This window comes from Canis aureus, chromosome 36, assembly GCF_053574225.1.
Source record: "Canis aureus isolate CA01 chromosome 36, VMU_Caureus_v.1.0, whole genome shotgun sequence".
NCBI classification, from domain to species: Eukaryota; Metazoa; Chordata; class Mammalia; order Carnivora; family Canidae; genus Canis; species Canis aureus.
In genome coordinates this window covers 10,107,968-10,128,057 of record NC_135646.1, presented here as the reverse complement: position 1 = coordinate 10,128,057, position 20,090 = coordinate 10,107,968, and the positions used below count along the sequence as shown (strand labels likewise).

General features: G+C 33.7%; 1 protein-coding gene and 1 long non-coding RNA gene across 12 annotated transcripts in view; one reads left to right on the top strand and one right to left on the bottom strand.

Moving 5' to 3' along the window:
* SPAG16 (sperm associated antigen 16) overlaps positions 1–20,090 on the top strand; it is a 911,935-nt gene that overhangs the window by 50,466 nt on the left and 841,379 nt on the right. For 9 of the 11 annotated variants that reach the window (XM_077885066.1, XM_077885062.1, XM_077885072.1 and 6 more), the window contains exons 8-9: positions 7,907–7,976; positions 15,769–15,878. In XM_077885066.1, coding sequence (XP_077741192.1) covers positions 7,907–7,976; positions 15,769–15,878 — 180 coding nt within the window. The remainder of the gene's footprint in view (positions 1–7,906; positions 7,977–15,768; positions 15,879–20,090) is intronic. The other 2 variants (XM_077885063.1, XM_077885073.1) reach the window with 1 other exon arrangement.
* Positions 1–20,090, bottom strand: part of LOC144305924 (uncharacterized) — a 38,988-nt gene that overhangs the window by 1,019 nt on the left and 17,879 nt on the right. The gene's annotated exons all lie outside the window — the stretch shown is intronic.

Below are 20,090 nucleotides of genomic sequence, written 5' to 3'. Positions count from 1 at the left end.
AGAGGAAAAAACTCAGCCATTGTAGTTAAACTTGGTTTTAAATGCTAACATTGACACCTGTAAACATGGACCTTAAACACTTTGAACTCAGATTTCTTGTATATTGAAGTATAACCACAATGACGTATCTTTTTAAAATATGGTTGTGAAATCTTCATGAGATAATTAATGCTCCCTGGAATTTACCCCCAGATGCATATTTGGCATTTCCAGTTACAGACTCAATTTTCAGTCATTTCTACTGTTGACATCCTTTTCTATTCTTCCCGGGGGTTTTTGCATAGGCCTAGAGCAGTGATGAAGAACTTCTGGTATAGAATTCAAGAAAGGGAAAACAAAATATTTATGGGCCACTTAAAAAATATGTAACAGTTTATCAGAAAATATAAATGTGAAACTATGCTTAACATTCTTTTATTGTTATCCAGAGATTTTCATTTTTGGCCAAACTTTCTGAAACTATGATAGCTTGCATGATGGTTATATTCTTCCTTGAATGATTTTACTGTTAAAACATGCTTTCGTCAAGTTGTATTTTGTCTGTTTGTGAATATAATTCTTAGCTACTAAAATGCAAAACCTTTCTTGTGTCTCCATGATTCTTTGTGCTTGAATTTTAATTTTGTATTCTTGAATGTCTGAATTGTAGTATTGGTAATATTGCCTAAAAAGAATTTAATAACATTTTACATTTTTGTGGCATTATATGTCAAAGCTTCAGAATTTCATCTCCTTGCTCCTTTTCATCTAACTCCTCTCCCCAGTCTCCCAACAGAAGGCACAATTCTTGGAGTACTTCAAGCTAGATTGAGGTTGCTTCTACTTCTTATCTTGCCACAAGCCCAGCTTAGCTTTTGCTACCCATCTTACTCTCTTTATTCCCTGGTCTCATGCTTATCTCACTATTATCCTTCTCCAGGGAGGAATCCATCAGTGATCTGGCTACATATTCCCAAGAGATCATGTATACTTTGCTACCTCTCACAGATTACTCAGTCTGAGTTTCGCTATTCAAGGATGCCAGGGCCTTCCAGGAAACTATGCTGGCAAGTGCTTACATTCTTCTCTAGCTTGTTGATTTCTACATCTGCAACCTGTCCTGCACTGAATTTACACTTATCTTATTTTTAATTTGGGCTAAGTTATCTTTCTGAAAAGGCCATCAATTTCCCTGGCTTTATTTTTATTTTTTATTAATTTTTCCCCTGTCTTTAATATGAGGTGAATTTATGAGGTTAGATCAAAGGCCATTTTGAGAACATATTTAGGTCACTTATACTCTTTGGATTTCAGATTGTTTCTTACTGGTTTAGTTAGAAGAACTAAAGATTGGGAGTGGTAGGTATGAGTTCCAGGTGTGCTGCACAGAGGCCATGTAAGCATTCAGGTCATTTTACCTATATATCTGTTTTCTTACCTATTAAACAAGATCAAATTACTTGCCTTATGTTTGATATGTACCTAAAGTGAAAACTTCTTTAAAAAATTAAATCATTGTCTCTAGGAAGCAGGGTTCAGTTTTGCACACTATTTTTCATGTTAGCAAAGAATTGTATTTTCTGCAAGTTATTTTATCTTTGAACCCCTATTTCTGCTGAAGACAAAGAAAAAAAGCATCTGCTTTTTAAGGCTATCCAGATCTTCCTGGGCTAAAATGGTCTCTTTGAATTTAACATACAGTATCTGAATGCCATATTAACTGTTGAGGTAAAACATATCAGGGTTAATTTTCTGTCTTTGAATCACATCTTCTCATTCTTCCCCGGATGGTTCCTACAACAAGGTGCACTTATGTATTCATAGGGCCTGAAGCCTACATGCTGGCCTTCACTTACTATAGTGTAGTGTAACTATTTGGTCACATTCCTGATTTTGAAGTGCATGGTTCTAGGTCATTCTATTGAGTGTGAATCTAAGATACCTTGCTAAATCCATAGCCTCTGCTACAGCATCTGTGAGATTCTTTTTTTTTTTTTAATTTTTATTTATTTATGATAGTCACACACAGAGAGAGAGAAAGAGAGAGAGAGAGAGAGAGGCAGAGACACAGGCAGAGGGAGAAGCAGGTTCCATGCAGGGAGCCCGACGTGGGACTCGATCCCGGGTCTCCAGGATCACGCCCTGGGCCAAAGGCAGGCGCTAAACCGCTGCGCCACCCAGGGATCCCCAGCATCTGTGAGATTCTTAATATCTGTAGCCCCATCATTCTGACTCCTCTTTTTTCTGGTTAAGTGCTTCAGATGGTAACATTTACATGTACTTCACTGAGATAAGTGGAGACTTCTGATTTTTCTATACTGCTAATTCAAGTTGTAGGCAATTTGGAAATCACTTAAGGTCTAAATACATAGACACACTATCTTCAGTCAATTTCCAGACACTACCTGAAGGATAGTGTTTTTCCAGCACAGTGCAAAATATGAAGGTCTTTTTAAGGGACTGTCAATTTTCTTAGATTATTCCCTGAGAAGCTAGGAGCAAGTTTAGTCTATACTTTAAATATCTTTGAATTATCTGACTTTCTGTGTCCTTTGTATTCAGCTAGCTGAAGTTGGATTTTTAGCTTGAGAGGTAAGTGGGTCACTCATATCTGAATTCTTACAGATTTTGTTCAAGATCCAAAATGGGCACAAGTGATTAATGGAGCCTATGCAGTATTGTTAGCATCCTAGTTATAAGAGAGGATGAATAAAATTTTAAAATGGTATATATAGTGAAAGATGGAAGACTCATGATTCTTGAACCCAGGGTGCTGAGTGGCCAGAATGATGGTCAGATAGCCCTGACTCTAGGCTAATCCTAAGATTAATTAGTACATTCCTCAAATTAGGACAGACAATATAGTCTCAGTTTTATCATCTTTTCCTTGGAGAACAAGCCAAGGTTACTGTTTAATGAGCTGAACCTTTTTGGGAATGTTTCATACAAAAAATGATTTATAACCACCCAAGTCTTTACTTTTTTTCCTTTCCCATTGAAATATTCCTATCAGGTATACTTGGGTATTCAGCCTTGGATTAACCTTTTTACGTCAATCTATTAGTGTGTCATGAAGCTGTAGAATGAATTTATTAAAAATATTTGAAAGTGAAACTATATTAAAATACATGCAAAATTCCTCTATGACCTAACATGGAACATACATCAACTTTTGCACGTATTTTTGATTACATCTTTTTTTTTTCAGTGTCTGCTTTATTTCAGTGATGCTCTGAGAAGTCACTTCTGTTTTTAAAAATTTATTTATTTTATAGAAAGGGAGAGGGGCAAAGGGAGAGAGAGAGACAGAGAAAAGCAGACAGCAGAGACAGAATCTCAAGCAGATACCCTGCTAAGTTTGGGGCTCAACACAGGGCTCTATTTCACAACCCAGGGACCATAGCCTGAGCTAAAATCAAGAGTCAGATGCTCAACTGACTGAGCCACCCAGGAACCCTTCTGAGAAGCCACTTCTAACCAAAACTTTTAAAATGTGAGCTTGGAGTAGTAAGAACTATCTTATAATTTTTATCTGTATTCCTAATCATCACTTCTTTAAAAACCTTATCGTAATGAACATTTAGTTCACTATCTTTCTCTTTAAACATATAGGTCTTTCTAATATCTTGCAAGAAGAAAGATTAGCATATAGAATTTTTTAATGATATTCAGTTTGTATGTAGAAGTGTGAAAGTATACTGTGAGATGACGAAAATCTAATAAGGAGTATATGCTTTCAAATTCTTTTGGTAGGTAATAGTATAGCAACTTTCAAATTTATTTAAATCTTATGGAAAAATCTAGAATTTGTTTTATAAAATTACTGAAACTGTTCAGAACTCTGAATTATAGTCCCATAATTGAAAAGATATAAAATATAATTTGTTAGTATATGTATAATAAGTTACTTTTTATCTTTTGTTTTATCACGGGGCTCTAATTCAGGAGGTATTCTAAAAAATAAATGTATATATTTTCTAGGTCAGCCTGCTGAGAGAATCTAGAAGTAATGACATTTCAATAGCAAATGAGTATACCCAGTGCATAGATAACTGTTCTAATACCATTCTGCAATAAAAGGAAGTTAGGGCTCCTTGGGGAAGTGGCTGATTATAGGCTGGGCAGGGAAAATAAAAAATGAACCTGGAGCATTTGACCCATTTTGTTGCACTAGAATGCTAGGAAATGCTTAGAAAGTAAAAAAAAAAAAAAAGAGAAGAGAAGAGACTGAACAAAACATTGGGGTACGTCAAGGGACAATGGAACTGTTGTGGGTGCTTCCTAAATGAATCGACAACCAAATTTGGTTTGAATGTTGAGACTAACTCTGGTATACACACAGAAAGAAGGTATGCAAACATTTACATTACATAATTGAGCTCTGTGGGGATAGCAATACATGCCTTACATGCAGGTCTGAAAAGTCTTGAGAGAACTAAGGAAGGAGACTGGCTTGGGGTTTTTTTTTTGTTTTTTGTTTTTTGTTTTTGTTTTTGTTTTTGTTTTTTATTCTGGCTAGGGTTTGGGAATAAGAGTTTCTATGTGGGAGGAGGGGCATATATTGCTTGAATCTCCCACCAGTGGTAAAAGAGGAAGTATCCAGGGTTTCATATCAAATGCTTGTTCAGATGTGGGGCCCTAAGGGAAGTAGGAAGTAAAGCTTAAAAACTGTTAATGGTCAGGGATCCCTGGGTGGCGCAGCGGTTTAGCTCCTGCCTTTGTCCCAGGGCGTGATCCTGGAGACCCGGGATCGAGTCCCACGTCGGGCTCCCGGTGCATGGAGCCTGCTTCTCCCTCTGCCTGTGTCTCTGCCTCTCTCTCTCTCTCTCTGTGTGACTATCATAAATAAATACAATTTAAAAAAATGTTAATAGTCAAATATCAACAAATGGAGTTGTTACAGGAATCATCCTGAAAGAGCTCCCAGTGGTCAAATCTTTAACAATTTGAGCAACAAAATAAATAATACAGTATGGGATTATAACCCACAGTATGAATAAATACAAGTGCATATGCTATAAATAAGTGGATGAATATGTAAATGGGGAAGAAGAAAAATATTTCTCTCAAAGAATCATCTCAAATATTGTGTAGATAATTTTTCCCTCATGGAAGTGGAGTTTAACACCTCAGCTGTTCATTGTTGGCCATACTTGATGACTTGCTTCCACAAATACAGTGGAAATGGAGGAAAGTAATTTTACAGTGGAGAAACCTGGCAACTACGACTTTAGGAAGGTGACCAAGGTTAACATCATCAGTCTTTAATTATGTTGATAAATACCCTTGTGAACTAACAATAACACTTCTACTCTGTGGTCTTCCTTCTCAAAACCTGTAGCTCCTATCTAACCATGAAAAACTATTAGGCAAACCCAAATGTATATATGTTCTCCAAAATATTACCTGACCAATACTCCTCAGAATTGTCAACATCATCAAAATGAGGGTAAGTATGAGAAACTGTTCCAGTCTAGAGGAAGCTAAGAAGACATGATAACTTTGATAAGTTCTTTATAGATTTTGGAAACTAGTCCTTTATCTGATAAGTATTTGCAAATATCTTCTCCCATTCTGTAGGTTGTTGGTGGTGGGGTGGTGGTTTTTTTTTTTTTTTTTTTGGTTGACTCTTTCCTTTGCTGTGAAAAAGCTTTTAATCTTGATGAAGTCCCAATAGTTAATTTTTGTCTTTGTTTCCATTGTCCTTGGAGACAGTTCTATTAAGAAATTGCTGCAGCTGAGGTCAAAGAAGCTTCTGCCTATGTTCTCCTCTACGATTTTGATGCATTCCTGTGTCACATTTAGGTCTTTTATCCACTTTGAGTCTGTTTCTGTGTATAGTGTAAGAAAATGGTCCAGTTTCATTTTTCTGCATGTGGCTGTCCAATTCCCAACATTTGTTGAAGAGACTTTTTTCCATTGGATATTATTTCCTGCTTTGTCAAAGATTAGTTGATCATAGAATTGAGGGTCCATTTCTGGGTTCTCCATTTTGTTCCATTGATCTATAAGTTTGTTTTTGTGCCAGTATAATATTGTCTTGATGATTACAGTTTTGTAATAGAGCTTGAAGTCTGGAATTGTGATGCCACTAGCTTTGGTTTTCTTTTTCAGCATTCTTTTGGCTTTTTGGGGTCTTTATCATTTGATTTCACTCATATGTGGAATTTAAGAAATAAAACAAAGGAGCATAGGGAAAGGGAGGAAAAATAAAGCAAGACAAAATCAGAGAGGGAAACAAACCATAAGAGACTCTTAATTATAGGAAACAAACTGGAGGTTGATGAAGGCAAGAGGTGTGGGGAGATAGGGTAACTGGGTAACAGGCATTAAAGAGGGCATGTGATGTAATGAGCACTGGGTGTTATATGCAACTAATAAATCACTGAACTCTACCTCTGAAACTAATAATACACTACATGTTAATTAATTGAATTTAAATTAAAAATAATTAAAAAATAAGACATGATGACTAAATGTATCCTGGATGGGATCTTGGAACAGAAAAGGAATATTAGGAAATATCTTGGGGAGTTTGGGTGGCTCAGTCAGTTAGGTGTCCAACTCTTGATTTTGGCTTCAGGTCATGATCTCATGGTGGTGAGATTGATTCCCACATCAGGCTCTGAGTTCAACACCAGACAAGTCTGCTTGTCTTTCCCTCTGCCTGCTCATACTCTCTCTTCTCTCAAATAAATAAATAAATAAAATCTTAAAAAGAAAGAAAAACCTTAGTCAAATTAGAATGCAATATGGACTTTGTTAATAATAATGTATCAATATTGTCTCATTACTTGGGTCAAATGTACTATATTAATGCATGATGTTAGCAGGGGGAATATGGTGCTGAGTATACAAGAACTGTGTATTATATTGCAACTTTTATATAAATCTCACACTATTCTAAATAAGTATTTAAAATTTTTATACTCCATTGGGCACTCATGAATAGATAAATTTTTTTTACTTTTTTTTTTCCAGTCAGGCATTTCACAAACATTAATCTGTAGGCTATAATTTATTATCTGCTATTTTCTATTAATAAAGGAATGTTACTACTCAGTAATGGTCGGAAAAATGTATATATCTGTATATAATTAAACAGATGGTATTTTGTGTGGTATAATCACGTACAATGAGGGATGAGAGAACTCTTAAGGTTGATTTTTTAATTTTTTTAAAGATTTTATTTATTCATGAGAGACACAGAGAGAGAGAGAGTGAGAGAGAGGCAGAGACACAGGCAGAGGGAGAAGCAGGCTCCATGCAGGGAGCCTGATGTGGGACTTGATCATGGGACTCCAGGATCACGCCCTGGGCTGAAGGCAGGCGCTGAACTGCTGATCCACCCAGAGATCCCTAGGGTTGAATTTTTTAATTCAAGTCTATTGCTTAGGAAATATAGGTAAATGATATGCTACCAAACTAACAAATGTTCTTAATTATAAAACATGTTTAATAAAACAAGGAGTGCCTATGGGTGGAAAATGAGCCAAGAGTTTCAGGAAAGACAAGTTTCTTCATATTTTACTTCCCAACTAATACTTTCCTCATCTTTTATAAACAGAAAGATGAATTAAGTTGTTGTGAAGCAATTTCAACAGAGAAGAAACTTCTCTCAAAGTAGAGTATTGAATAATTATTATTCAAAGTATGCAATAAGTATTTTTGAAATTATTCTGTGAAATAAATGTTTCAGATGCTTATTTAAAATGAATACCTAATAATTACCCATGAAATTGAATTTAAACATAAAATTATGTTTTTCTTTTGTTATAATTCATGTTTAATTTTTTTAATATATAGGGATTAATCTAAGAGGTTAATACTTTTATATCTTGAAGTTGATATTTGAACATTGCATTTTATCCAGTCCTTTTTGGGTCATTTTGTATATAACTCTGTATCTTTTGATTTTACTTTTTAGATTTCTGGGCTTCAAGCAACACTGAAGCATATGGAAATAGGGCATAATTACCATGCTTCTGCAACTAGAGGTAAAAGTAAAATGTGATAAAACTGACATAATGTTGGTTGGTGATTTTTAAATCTGATCAGAGCTCAAAATACTAGAGATTACCTAAAGGTGAATAAATGACATGACTATTTCACAAATCAAGTTGTTAATGAAAAGATTGAGAGAGTATAGATACAGTGCTGTATAGAGTAATTTTAGAAAAAGATATGAGTAAACTATAATGGGAAGACTTGTGTTTCTGGCCATAATGGAGTATCTGGTACCAAACTAACCTTTCAATAAAAAACTCTTAAAACTAAACTATTTATAAGGCTGCTACTTTTAGGCATTGGAAAATAGCACAAATCACAGAAGGCAAGTGATAGAACATTTTTAAGGTGAGATGCACCATCACCATGGCTTTGCCTGCAGAAGTTTCCAAACCAAATTCTATGGAGGTGGAAGTCAAGAAGAGCATGCCAGTCCTGATAAACTGCAAAGACAAAGATCATAGTTCATAGCATTCAAAGCAACTAGAATCTGTAGGAAAGTGCACTAGATAAAAAGGTTCTACAATGAGCAGGAATCCGGTTTGTGAGGGAGTTTACTATGAGTCTTTAGTTGATAGCTAGGCTATACATGTAGACTACTTGAGACTTAGTAGAAAGAGGAGATTTTATAGAGCTCAGAGGGGAGCAAGGATTCAATAAGTCAACAGAGATGGGAGATACTGGAATTCTGCCCATGCCTGGATGGAGAGACCTGATAAACACTTTGATAATGCCATATTAACATTTGATATAATCATAGTAAAATATTAACATAACACTTGTACTGCCCTATAAAACCAAAAACAAAGCTTACATAGAATTTTTAGGGAAGACAGAATTTGGAGTTTGAATCTTGCCAAATTAGAGAGCCTTGGGAAAAATTTAGGGCTTTCGATGGACTCAACAAAGCATAAAATTAAGCCTAGAATTTCAAGGTTATCATCAAAAAGTTAAACTTCTGCTAGAAAAAAAAATCAGCACCCTTTAAAGGAAAACAGTTGTCCAGAGTCTTTATAATCTATTATCTAAACTGCCTAGTATGTAATTAAAATTTTCAATACATGTTATAGAAACAGGAAAAGGTGACTCACATTCAAGACAAAAAACAAGAAGTAGAATGTTACACTGAGATTGTCCAGATGTTGGATATAGAGGATTAAAAATGCTTAAGAAGGGCAGCCTGGGTGGCTCAGTGGTTTAGTGCCGTCTTCAGCCCAGGGGCTGATCCTGGAGACCCGGGATCGAGTCCCACATCGGGCTCCCTGCATGGAGCCTGCTTCTCCCTCTGCCTGTGTCTCTGCCTCTCTCTCTCTGTCTCTGTCTCTCTCTCTCTGTCACTCATGAATAAATAAATAAAATCTTAAAAAAAATAAAAATGCTAAAGCAGCTATTTTGAATATGATCAAGGACTTAAAGAAAAATATGACATTGATTGATCAGATGGGACTCTTAGCAGAATGGGAATCTTAGCAGATATGTGGAAACAAAAAAAAAGGAAATTGAATTCTAGTACTGAGAAGTATGATAGCTTAAATGAAAACTTTGTGTTCACAACAGTCTGGAAATGTCAGAAATGTCAGTGAATTTAAGAGACATCAATTAAAATATAGTCTGAAGAAAAGAGAAAAAAAAATTGAACCTATCATATGTAACATATGTGTGATTGCAGTCTCAAAGGAGAAAAGAACAAGAATGGGGCATAAAAATATTTAAACAGGGCAGCCTGGGTGGCTCAGCAGTTTAGCACTGCCTTCAACCCAGGGCATGATCCTGGAGACCCGGAATCGAGTCTCAGTCGGGCTCCCTGCGTGGAGCCTGCGACTCCCTCTGCCTATGTCTCTGCTTCTCTCTCTCTCATGAATAAATACATAAAATCTTGAAAAAAATTAAACAAAAGTCAGCCTAAAATTTTCCAAATTTGATATAATACATAAACCTACAGATCCCCCAAAAGCAGCTAACAACTATAAACCCAAAAGAGAATCAATCCTGGATACATAATATTCAAACTTATGAAAATTTAAGTGAAATAATCTCAAAAGCAACAAGAAAGAAAAAAACATAAAAGAGAACAGTAAATAAATAAAGGCTGATTTCTCTGAGAGATATTGGAGGCTAGAAACAAGGAAATGAAATTTTTATAAAAAGATTTTATTTGACAGAGCAAGAGAGAGTCTGAGCATGAGGAAGAGGAAGAAGCAGGCTCAGGACCCTGAGATCATAACCTGAGCTGAAGGCAGACACTTAACCAACTGAGCCACCCAAGCACCCTGGAAATGACATTTTTTTTTTTTTTAATTTTTTTTTTTAATTTATTTATGATAGTCACAGAGAGAGAGAGAGAGGCAGAGACACAGGCAGAGGGAGAAGCAGGCTCCATGCACCGGGAGCCCGACGTGGGATTCGATCCCGGGTCTCCAGGATCGCGCCCTGGGCCAAAGGCAGGCGCCAAACCGCTGCGCCACCCAGGGATCCCTGGAAATGACATTTTTTAAATGTGGAAAATTTTACATTCAGAATTCTAGATCCAATAAAATATTCTTCAAAAATTACAATGAAATACAGATATACAGACTTTTTAATTTAAATGAAAGCTAAAACATCTTGTTGCAAATCATTCTGAAGTACAGGAAATACTAAGGAGTTTCTTTGGGCCAAAAGAGAATATGCCAGAAGAAAACTCATCTCCAGGACTGAATATAGAGATTTAAGATTGTTATATTCTGGTTAATATAAAGATTGAGGTTTTTTTCATTTTTAATTTCTTAAAAGAAAATTGACTTGTAAAAACAATGATTATTGTACATGTCTTATAAATGGGAATGTTAAGAAAATTATAATTTTGGAAGTGGTACAAACATTTTATATCTTGATTTTGGTGGTGGTTATATGCCTGTTTATCTTTGCCAAAACTTACCCAATTCTCTATTTAAAATGTATTCATTTTATTATATGTAAGTTGTACCTCACTAAATTTGATTTTAAAAGGAATGATGAGACTCCGAAATATAGAAAGACTGTGAAATAGTGAATTTTCTTGGTAGATATAACATCTTATTATTTACAGATGACTATTCATTATGTTCAATGATTAGTTAAAACTTAAGAGAAATAGGCAACATTCTCACATTTGAAACTTTTTTCTTAGCCTTGATTCAGTAGCTCCTATTCTAATATTTTATGTTAAAGAAATATTAGTTATACTCAGTGATGTCTAAAGACACTATGGACAAGGATATTTATTGCAGTCATATCTATAGAAAAAAACAGTGCAAAACAATCTTACAATCTTAATCTTTAACCACAAGTGAATGTTTAAATAAATATGATTGATCATATGACTAGAAAGTCTTTAAAAATCATGCATAAGAAAACACATCATAATGTCAATAAAATGTTAAAAATAAGAACATTTATATAGTATAAGTTCATGAATATTAAATATCTGTAAAGAAATGATACACATCAAAATATATACAAAATTTGCTTATTATTATTTTCTATATTTTTCCTTATTGCATTTTTTTCAAAGAATATACATTTTTGTTAAGATAAAAAAATTACTTGTTCCCATATGTAAATAACTTTTAAGAATACAATCAGATGTAAATATGAAGGGATATTATCAAACTATCTATCATAGCCTCAGGAGCTCTTACTTTCCAAATTACTAAAGAATGTGAAAAATAATATATAAAAGATGACTTAAAGGTTGAGGAACTTCATGCATTGGGTTGATGATTGTACCAGTTAATCTCTATTACTCCATTCTACTCTAATAGTTTGTGATTTTTATGTATGTATTCTTGACATCTCTGTTAAAATTAATGGTTTACTGATAACTTCTTTATGAAATTATATTCTATTATTTGATACAATTTTAAATGAACACATTGTATATTTTTCTAAGTCACTTTGAAGATCAACTTTGTAAATTATTTTTGATTTGTGATGTTTTCAAGTGGCTTTGGTCAAAAGGAATAAATTTTGATCCGAAGAAATAGATTCTTTTAACTGCATAATCCCAACTACCTGAATAAAATTAATTCCTTAAATTCTGTCCTGAATGATTTTATGATCTTTATAAATATGCATTCTAGTGTTCGATATGGAACTTGCAGTTCTTCTTCCCAAGCTTCTGTTGTTAGCATCTGGCTGTGTTGGGTCAGACTCTGTCACTTCTCTGATTGCCTGATCAACTTGAAACCTTATGTAGCCAGGAACACTAATTTGAGGAGAAGTTGCTTTATTAGTTAACTGGTCGTCTCTTATAAATACTGCCATGCTTCACAATAATTCGCATATATTTAACTACCCTCCTCCATTTGCTTATTTTAGTTTAAGTTTTAAAAATTTTGTTTGTCTACCTGTCATCCATCTATAAATCTATCCATTTATTTTGGGCAGAGGTTGGTATGGCAGTAGAGATTCTTAAAATTAAGTATTATACACCCTGTAGTTGAGGAACAATGAATTGATTACCATTTACTCTGAACTTTGGGAAAAAAATTATTAATTGTTATTCAATCTAGATTTAGAGAGTAAGACAAAAATTGAACTGATTTGGAGTAATCAAGTAATTTTAAATATACCATATTTTTATTATCAAAGTGATATGCCTATTTTAGAAATTTTTAAAATGACAATCCTTATTTTTAAAATTATTCATAATTGTACCACCCAGAGAGGATAGTATTACCACTTCAGTACTGAACTTTCTCACTTGAAGAAGGTTTTTAATTCTACATTATATTTTTATATTATATTAGAATGATAGAAAAATTCCTAGGAGAAACTATGAAATAGTGAACTATTATTGATTAGATATTTGAAGTGACAACTTTGTATTATTTTTCTTTTTTTGTTATGAAATGTAATATATATCAATATTTATAGGACGCTATACAGAAAGTACTTTAATATATATTAATGAGATAAAACCATTTTTTGTACAAATTAATTTCAAAAAATTTATGAATATGCCAATTCTGATGTGTTTGTGTTGGTTATTAACTCATATTATTTTGGTTTCCTATAAGGTTGCAATTTGAATGCAAAAATGTCTATTTCCAAAGCAAGTTATAAAGATGTATAATTATATTTTAATGCATCTTATAACTTATGATAGAAAATTATGAATTCAGGAGAAACAGCTAGAAATTAGAAGTGTTAAATGAAGTGAAAAACAATCGTGAAAACCAACTTCAGAGGTTCATAAAGGAAAGATGTCATATACAGTAAAGCAAAGTATTCTATAAGGTTTTTAGCTTAATAAATTGCTGCTTTTTAAGTTGGATATTTTGCTGCTGTTCAGAATTGCATTACAAGATGTCAGTTTCCTATGACTATGTGGAATATATGGCTAGGTTAGAAAGTAAAATTAAAGTAAAAATAAAGTAAATTTAAAGCAAAGCCTCTCTCCCTTTACCCCTATTTGCCTTTTTCCGAATTACAATTAGATATATAGTTGATCCCATTTTAGTTTATGTGTGTCCTGATCTCTTAGATCTTTTCTGTTTAGCTTTCTGGGCCAAATTGTGGATAATTTCTTTAAAACTTTTTTTCAGTTAAATTCTCTTTTCAGCTGGGTTTATCCATAAAAGAGTTAGTGACTGGCACAGTGTAGGTCCCTACATATTTATTTTGTTAAATGAATATATTCATGCATTTTTGCTGTTTAATGAGGGGCCTGAACGTATTCAGTTAACATTGGTTGAATTGAGTGCATACATGAAGGAGTTGTTGAACGGGTGAAATATAGCACTGGAGGTACAATGAATAAATTTTTATAAGGAAAATGTGTTTATTTGATATTTATTTCTCTTAAGAAATTATACTTTCCTTAAGATATTCCCTGTGCCCATGTAAAATCTGGGAAACTGCACCCCACTAATCAGTAATACAGGCTTGTCATTAATAAGCCCTGGGTGTGAGAAACTGAAAGATGCTATGATAGAGACATGGAATTTGCTAGGATATTACTAAATATTAAGAAGCAATGTGTGGAATTTTAGAATTATATGCATGTAACCATGAATGTGACACAGACTTTAATGTCTGAGCCTCTTATTTGTTCTAAAAATCTTTGTGTAAAAGAGATGTTTATCTGATGAAGAGTGGAAATCACATTTATATTTGCTACATGGAGAAATAGTTTAGAAGTGTTATTTCTCGGCTAATTCTACATGCATTATACAGTGTTTATTCTCATTTTGGTTCCAAGTGTTCAGCATTTTCCTGAAATCATGATTAACTATGAACATTTCTTTTTGTTGTGGAACAACTACATATACTTATAAACCGAAACCTTTTTGGTTTTTGACTTTCATTTGTTATCCATAACATTTTGTTTGTTTGCTTCCTGATTTTTTTTCTCTTATGAAGTGGTGCTTAGTAACATTTCATATGCTACCTGAATCTGCACATGTTCTTAGAATTATCTGCTGGAATCCTGAGTTTCTCTCTCTACTGCTTTTTCATTACTTCCCTGTAGATATTACTATATACATATTCTCCTCATATATAAAGGAGAACAAACGGTAGTGACCTTGACAGGATTATTGACAAAATTTTATGAAATATACATGCAAATTGTTTAGAACAGTGGCTGTTATGTAGTAAAAGCTCAATGAGGCATAAATGCTAATTATTATTATTTTAAATTATTATCAGGATGTCACTGTTGGTTGTTGAAAAGGAATATAAAATAGAAGAGAACTGGCAGTGAAAATTTTTCCGTAATGTCAGTGAGCTGTAATTGTTGCCTTACCCCCTCACATATTTCCCAGATGCTGTGGGGCTCTAACTTTTAGCACCACTCAGGGTGGACAGGCAGTCGGGATACCCAAGTGTTTGAAGTCTTTTAAGTACCTTCCTGTAGAACTGTGTTATTCAATATTCTGTTTTTATGTTATTTTTGGAAATTTTCTCCTTTGTCTGAAACTTATACTGAATAGGAAAAGTCAGGTCAGAAAAAATCTAAATGCTGGCTATGTGCTTCCTTGCCTTTATGACCTCAGAATTTTTTGGGAGCCTTGACTCATCCAGATATTTTTGTGTTTGTCTTTTGCCTATTATAAATCTAGTGTTATAATTTAGAACATTTAGTTATTTCTTTTAAGAGTTAATTTTTATAAGTTTATTAGTTATTTACAATCGTTTCCTGTTTAGAAAATATAGGGAGAAATTATGTATACCTAAATAGGCATATGTATATGGAAAAGTGTAAAAGAAAGAGTCTTCTCCTGTCACTTTTATTTTTCCCTCGGGTGGTTTTATTAGGACTGTTCTTTATGTCCATGAGAGTTTGGAGAGTAATATCACAATTTCATTGGAATATTATCTAATGTTTTCTATTTTTCTCAACATTGAGAATAATATTTTATTTAATACAATATTCTTTTAAAAATCTGTTATTTATTATCCACTTTGGGAAATTTTGTCATTGCTTACCATTCTCTCCTTTGACCCTCTTCAACTTTACTTGTGCCCATAAATCTCATGACAGAAATTTGGATATAATGTAATTGGAGATTGGCTCCTATGCTCTCTAACTGGCTCATCATGCCATTTTACTGACCTTGCAGTAATGACATCCTGTATTTTGGGAAAATTAATTTGATACCCCACTTAAAACATTTTGGTGGTATTTTAATATTTTTGGTTTAATACTTTAAAAAATATGTGTATCATTATGATTTTGGCTTTCATATTTTTGGTTAAAATTATATTAATTGTAGATAAACAGTATAGACACTAAGAATAAATTCTGTTATCTTGTAGTTGGTCCTAACTCTGAAAAAGAAAATGCACCAGAAGGTCCTACTCAGAAAGGTCTTCATGAAGCCAGGGAAAAAATCCAAAGTAAAACAAAGGTAAAAGATAATACAAAGGTATGACTTTTTTTGTTCTTGTTTCCATCTCAGATCTTCAGATCCATGAATTCATATGGTATTTTACTGGAAGAGGAATTTAGAGGTTATATATTCCAAGATCCTTGGTTTATAGGTAAAAATGGAGGTCCTCAAATGTTGCTAATATGAGGGATATATGCTTATTGGTGGTAGAGACAACTCAGTGAATCAGTCTGTCACCTACTGCAACCTAATCCCAGGCATCTGTGCTCACCTACTCAGTTTTCTGCTTACTCTATCCAAAAGAAGTAACTCCCACATCATCCCTTTTTTCTTTTCTCATAGTATAACTTTAAACTTAAGAAAACTAAGAAGTTTTCCTTAAAACTAGAATGTAAAGAATTATGTCCCATTTAAGACTTGCCTTATATCTGAGTACCTTTGCTTTGCAATCAGGCTGATAATTAAAAACTTCTGTAATGATTAAAGAAAAATGGTATTAAAATGCCTGGTGAGAGATTTTAAAAACCATATAAGAAAGAAAGGAAGAAAGAAAAAAAGAAAAGAAAAAAGAAAGAAAAGAGAAATAAAGAAAAACACATAAACTTGTAAGGGGTTTAATTTCATGAAAATTGCATGAAAGTCTAGCTGAGGTAATAAATTTTCTTACAGAGTACATAGTTGTTAACTTTGAGTTCTAAAATATCTGACATTTATTTATAAACAAAAATACTTAGAATTATAATATTGTTAGCAGTAGTAATTTTATATAAGAACAATAGTTTTTATGAATTAAAATAGTGTAATAAACCTTTTATTTAGCTAATCCTATAAATAAAGTTTTTTTCCTCAAAGGTATGCACTGGAATCCAGTATTATATATAATATTGAGTAAACTACAGAGTAAACAATTTTAGGTTATGCTTAGACTCTGGTAATCACTTTGTAATATTCAGTAGTATTTTACTGTTTCAGATTAGTATTTTACGATATTTGGGGTAGATCTTTTCTCATCAACCTGCCTTTAGCTTCTCTATGCCAGCAACCTCCCATCAGGATAAATCTTCCCTTTTTGCCACCATAAAGCTTTCCCTCTTCTCTACCTGCTTTTGAGTCTTCACCCAATGCAAGCAATGGTGGTGGATGACACTCTTGCTGTCAATAAGTAGTTCGTGTTCTCATTGGGAACTGAGGTTATTAGTTGAGAGAGCATATAAAGCACCTCAAATAAAGAAAAAAAATCAGAATTAAGGATTTTCAGTTTGATGCTGTGATTGTTATCAGGAACATTTTCATCGTCCAGTGGCATAGGTGTTCTCTTTAATGTAGTAAGTCATACTGAGGAATGATTTGTTGATTAATTCACTAAGTGCTTATGGTGTATAAGGCTCCACATTAGTAATGGAAGGTTGGCTTTTTGTGTGGCAAAAAGCTACTAAAATATAGGACAAATTAGATATTTATGCATAGTATATTCTTTTTCAGTGCATTAAAATATTTATCATAATACTTACAACATGATAGAAAAATTGGGGCCTACGAAAGTGCTGAAGTCCAGAACAAAGTGAATTCCTCCCCCTTTCACCAAATAATCATTTTTACTAATATTTCTCTTTTAATTGTTTTCCCTACAAGTTTGTACCCTTTGACCAATATCTCCCCAATGTCCCTACCCTCTAGCTTCTGGTAGCCACCATTCTACTCTTCATGTCTATGAGTTTTTGCTTTTTTAGATTCACATATATAAATGATATCATACAGTATTTGTTTTTCTCTGACTTGTTTCATTCAGCATAATATTCTCAAGGCCTATCTGTGTTGTCACAAATGGCAGAATGTCCTTCTCATAGCTGAATTTTAATCCATTGTGTGTGTATGTATATGTATATATATAGCTAATCTAGTGTGTGTGTGTGTGTGTGTGTGTGTGTGTGTGTGTGTACACATCACATCTTGTTCATTCATCCATTGACAGATTCTTAAGTTGTTTCTGTATCTTGGCTATTATGAATAATGCTGTGATTAACAGGGAGTGCGGATATCTTTTGGAGATCATCTTTTCATTTACTTTTGATATATATTCAGAAATGGAATTTCTAGAGCATATAGTAGTGCTATTTTTATTTTTTTTTGAGGAATTCTCATATTATTTTCCATAGTGGTTGTCTCATAGTCTTCTTGATGAGAGCCATTGTAACAGGTGTGAGATGAGATTGCACATTGGTTTTGATCTCCATTTTCCTGATGATTAATGATGTTGAGAATCTCTTCATGTACCTGTTGACTATTTATTTGTATGTGTTCTTTGGAAAAATATGTATTTCATTCCTTTTCCCATATTTTAATTGGATTTTTTTGGTTACTAAGCTGTGTGAGTAATTATATAGTTAGATACTTATCCCTTATCAGATATGTGGCTTGCAAATATTTCCTTCCATTCCATAGATTGCCTTTTCATTCTGTTGATTGTTACTGGTGTTGTGCAGAGGCTTTTTTTGGATTGGTTGTAGTATCACTTGATTTTTGCTTTTGTTTCTTGTGCTTTTGCTGTCATATCCAAAAAATCAGTAACAAGACCAATGTCAAGAAGCTTTTCTTATATTTTCTCTAGGAGTTTTATGGTTTCAGCTCTGATGTTTAATTGGTGTTGAGTTGGCTTTTGTGAATGGTGTAAAATGGGTGTACAATTTCACTTTTCTGTATATGGTTATCTAGTTTGTTTTTTTTAAAGAGTTTATTTATTCGTAGAGACACACACAGAAAGAGGCAGAGACACAGGCAGAGACACAGGCAGAGGGAGAAGCAGGCCCCCTACAGGAAGCCTGACATGGGACTGGATCCCAGGTCTCCAGGATCACACCCCAGGCTACAAGAGGCCCTAAACCACTGCGCCATTGGGGCTGCCCTGGTTATCTAGTTTTCTTAAAACTATTTATTGTCCTTTCCCCATTGAATATTCTTGGCTCCCTTGTCAAATGCTATTGTGTGTATGGGAGTTTCTTTCTGCATTCTCTACTCCATTCTTTTGGTCTATGTCTGTTTTTATATCATTACTATATTATTTTAATTACTGTTGCTTTGTAGTATAGTTTGAAATAAGTGTGGTACTTCCTCCAGATTTGTTCTATTTTCTTGGAATTGCTTTGGCTCTTTGGGATGTTTTTCAGTTTCATACAAACTTTAGGATTTTCTATTTCTGTGAAAACTGCTTTTGGAATTTTGATAGAGGTTACATTGAATCTATAGATGGCTTTGAGCAGAACGGACATTTTGATAATATTAATTATATTCAATACATAGGCACAGAATATCTGTTTGTGTCTTCTTCAGTTTCTTTCATCAGTGTCTTACAGCTTTCTTTTTACAGATCTGTCACTTCTTTGGTTAAGCTTATTCCTAAATATTTTAGTATTTGATGCTATTGTGAATGGGATTACATTCTTTATTTCTTTTTCAGTGATTTTAATGTTTGTAGAAACACACCAATTTTTTTAAAAGATTTTATTTATTCATGAGACACAGGCAGAGACATGGGAAGAGGGAGAAGCAGGCTCCCTGTGGGACTCCATCACAGGACCCTGGGATCACAACCTGAGCCAAAGGGTAGATGTTTGACTACTGAGACACTCAGGTGCCCCAAACATACCAATTTTTATATTTTGATTTATTTTCTGAAACTTTACTGAACTTGTTGATTATTTTCAGCAGTTTCTTGGTTGAGTATTTAGTATTTTTATATATGATATCATATCATCTGCAAAGAAGGTAATTTTATTTTCCTTTTTTATTTGAATGCTTTTCATTTCCCATTTATTTTTTGCCCATGGGACAATGTCATCTTTTCAATATGAAAAAAGGAGCAAGTACGACATAAAAACAGAAAGTTGAATAGGATGAAACCAAGGGCAAGAAGGAAAAGGCAAAAGCAAAAGCAAGAGAAGCAATGTTGCCAAAAGACAGAGAGTCTCCTGTCCCCTCTCCTTTGAGAAATGACTTAAATATTTAGATAGTGGTACACACTTTCCATATATATACAGCAGGGTTGGTATTTTGAGGGGAGTAAGAAAAGTTCAGGATGGGAAGGCCTTTCTAGAGGCTAGTCTCTTCCTACTCTTGCCCAGTCTTCTTTGATCAGTGAAGGAAAGAATCTATTTAGATGCTTTTTGTATCTTTATATTGCTTGATTGTTCTAGCTAGGACTGTTGAATAAGAGTGGTGCAAATGGGCACCTTTGCCTTCTTCCTTATCTCA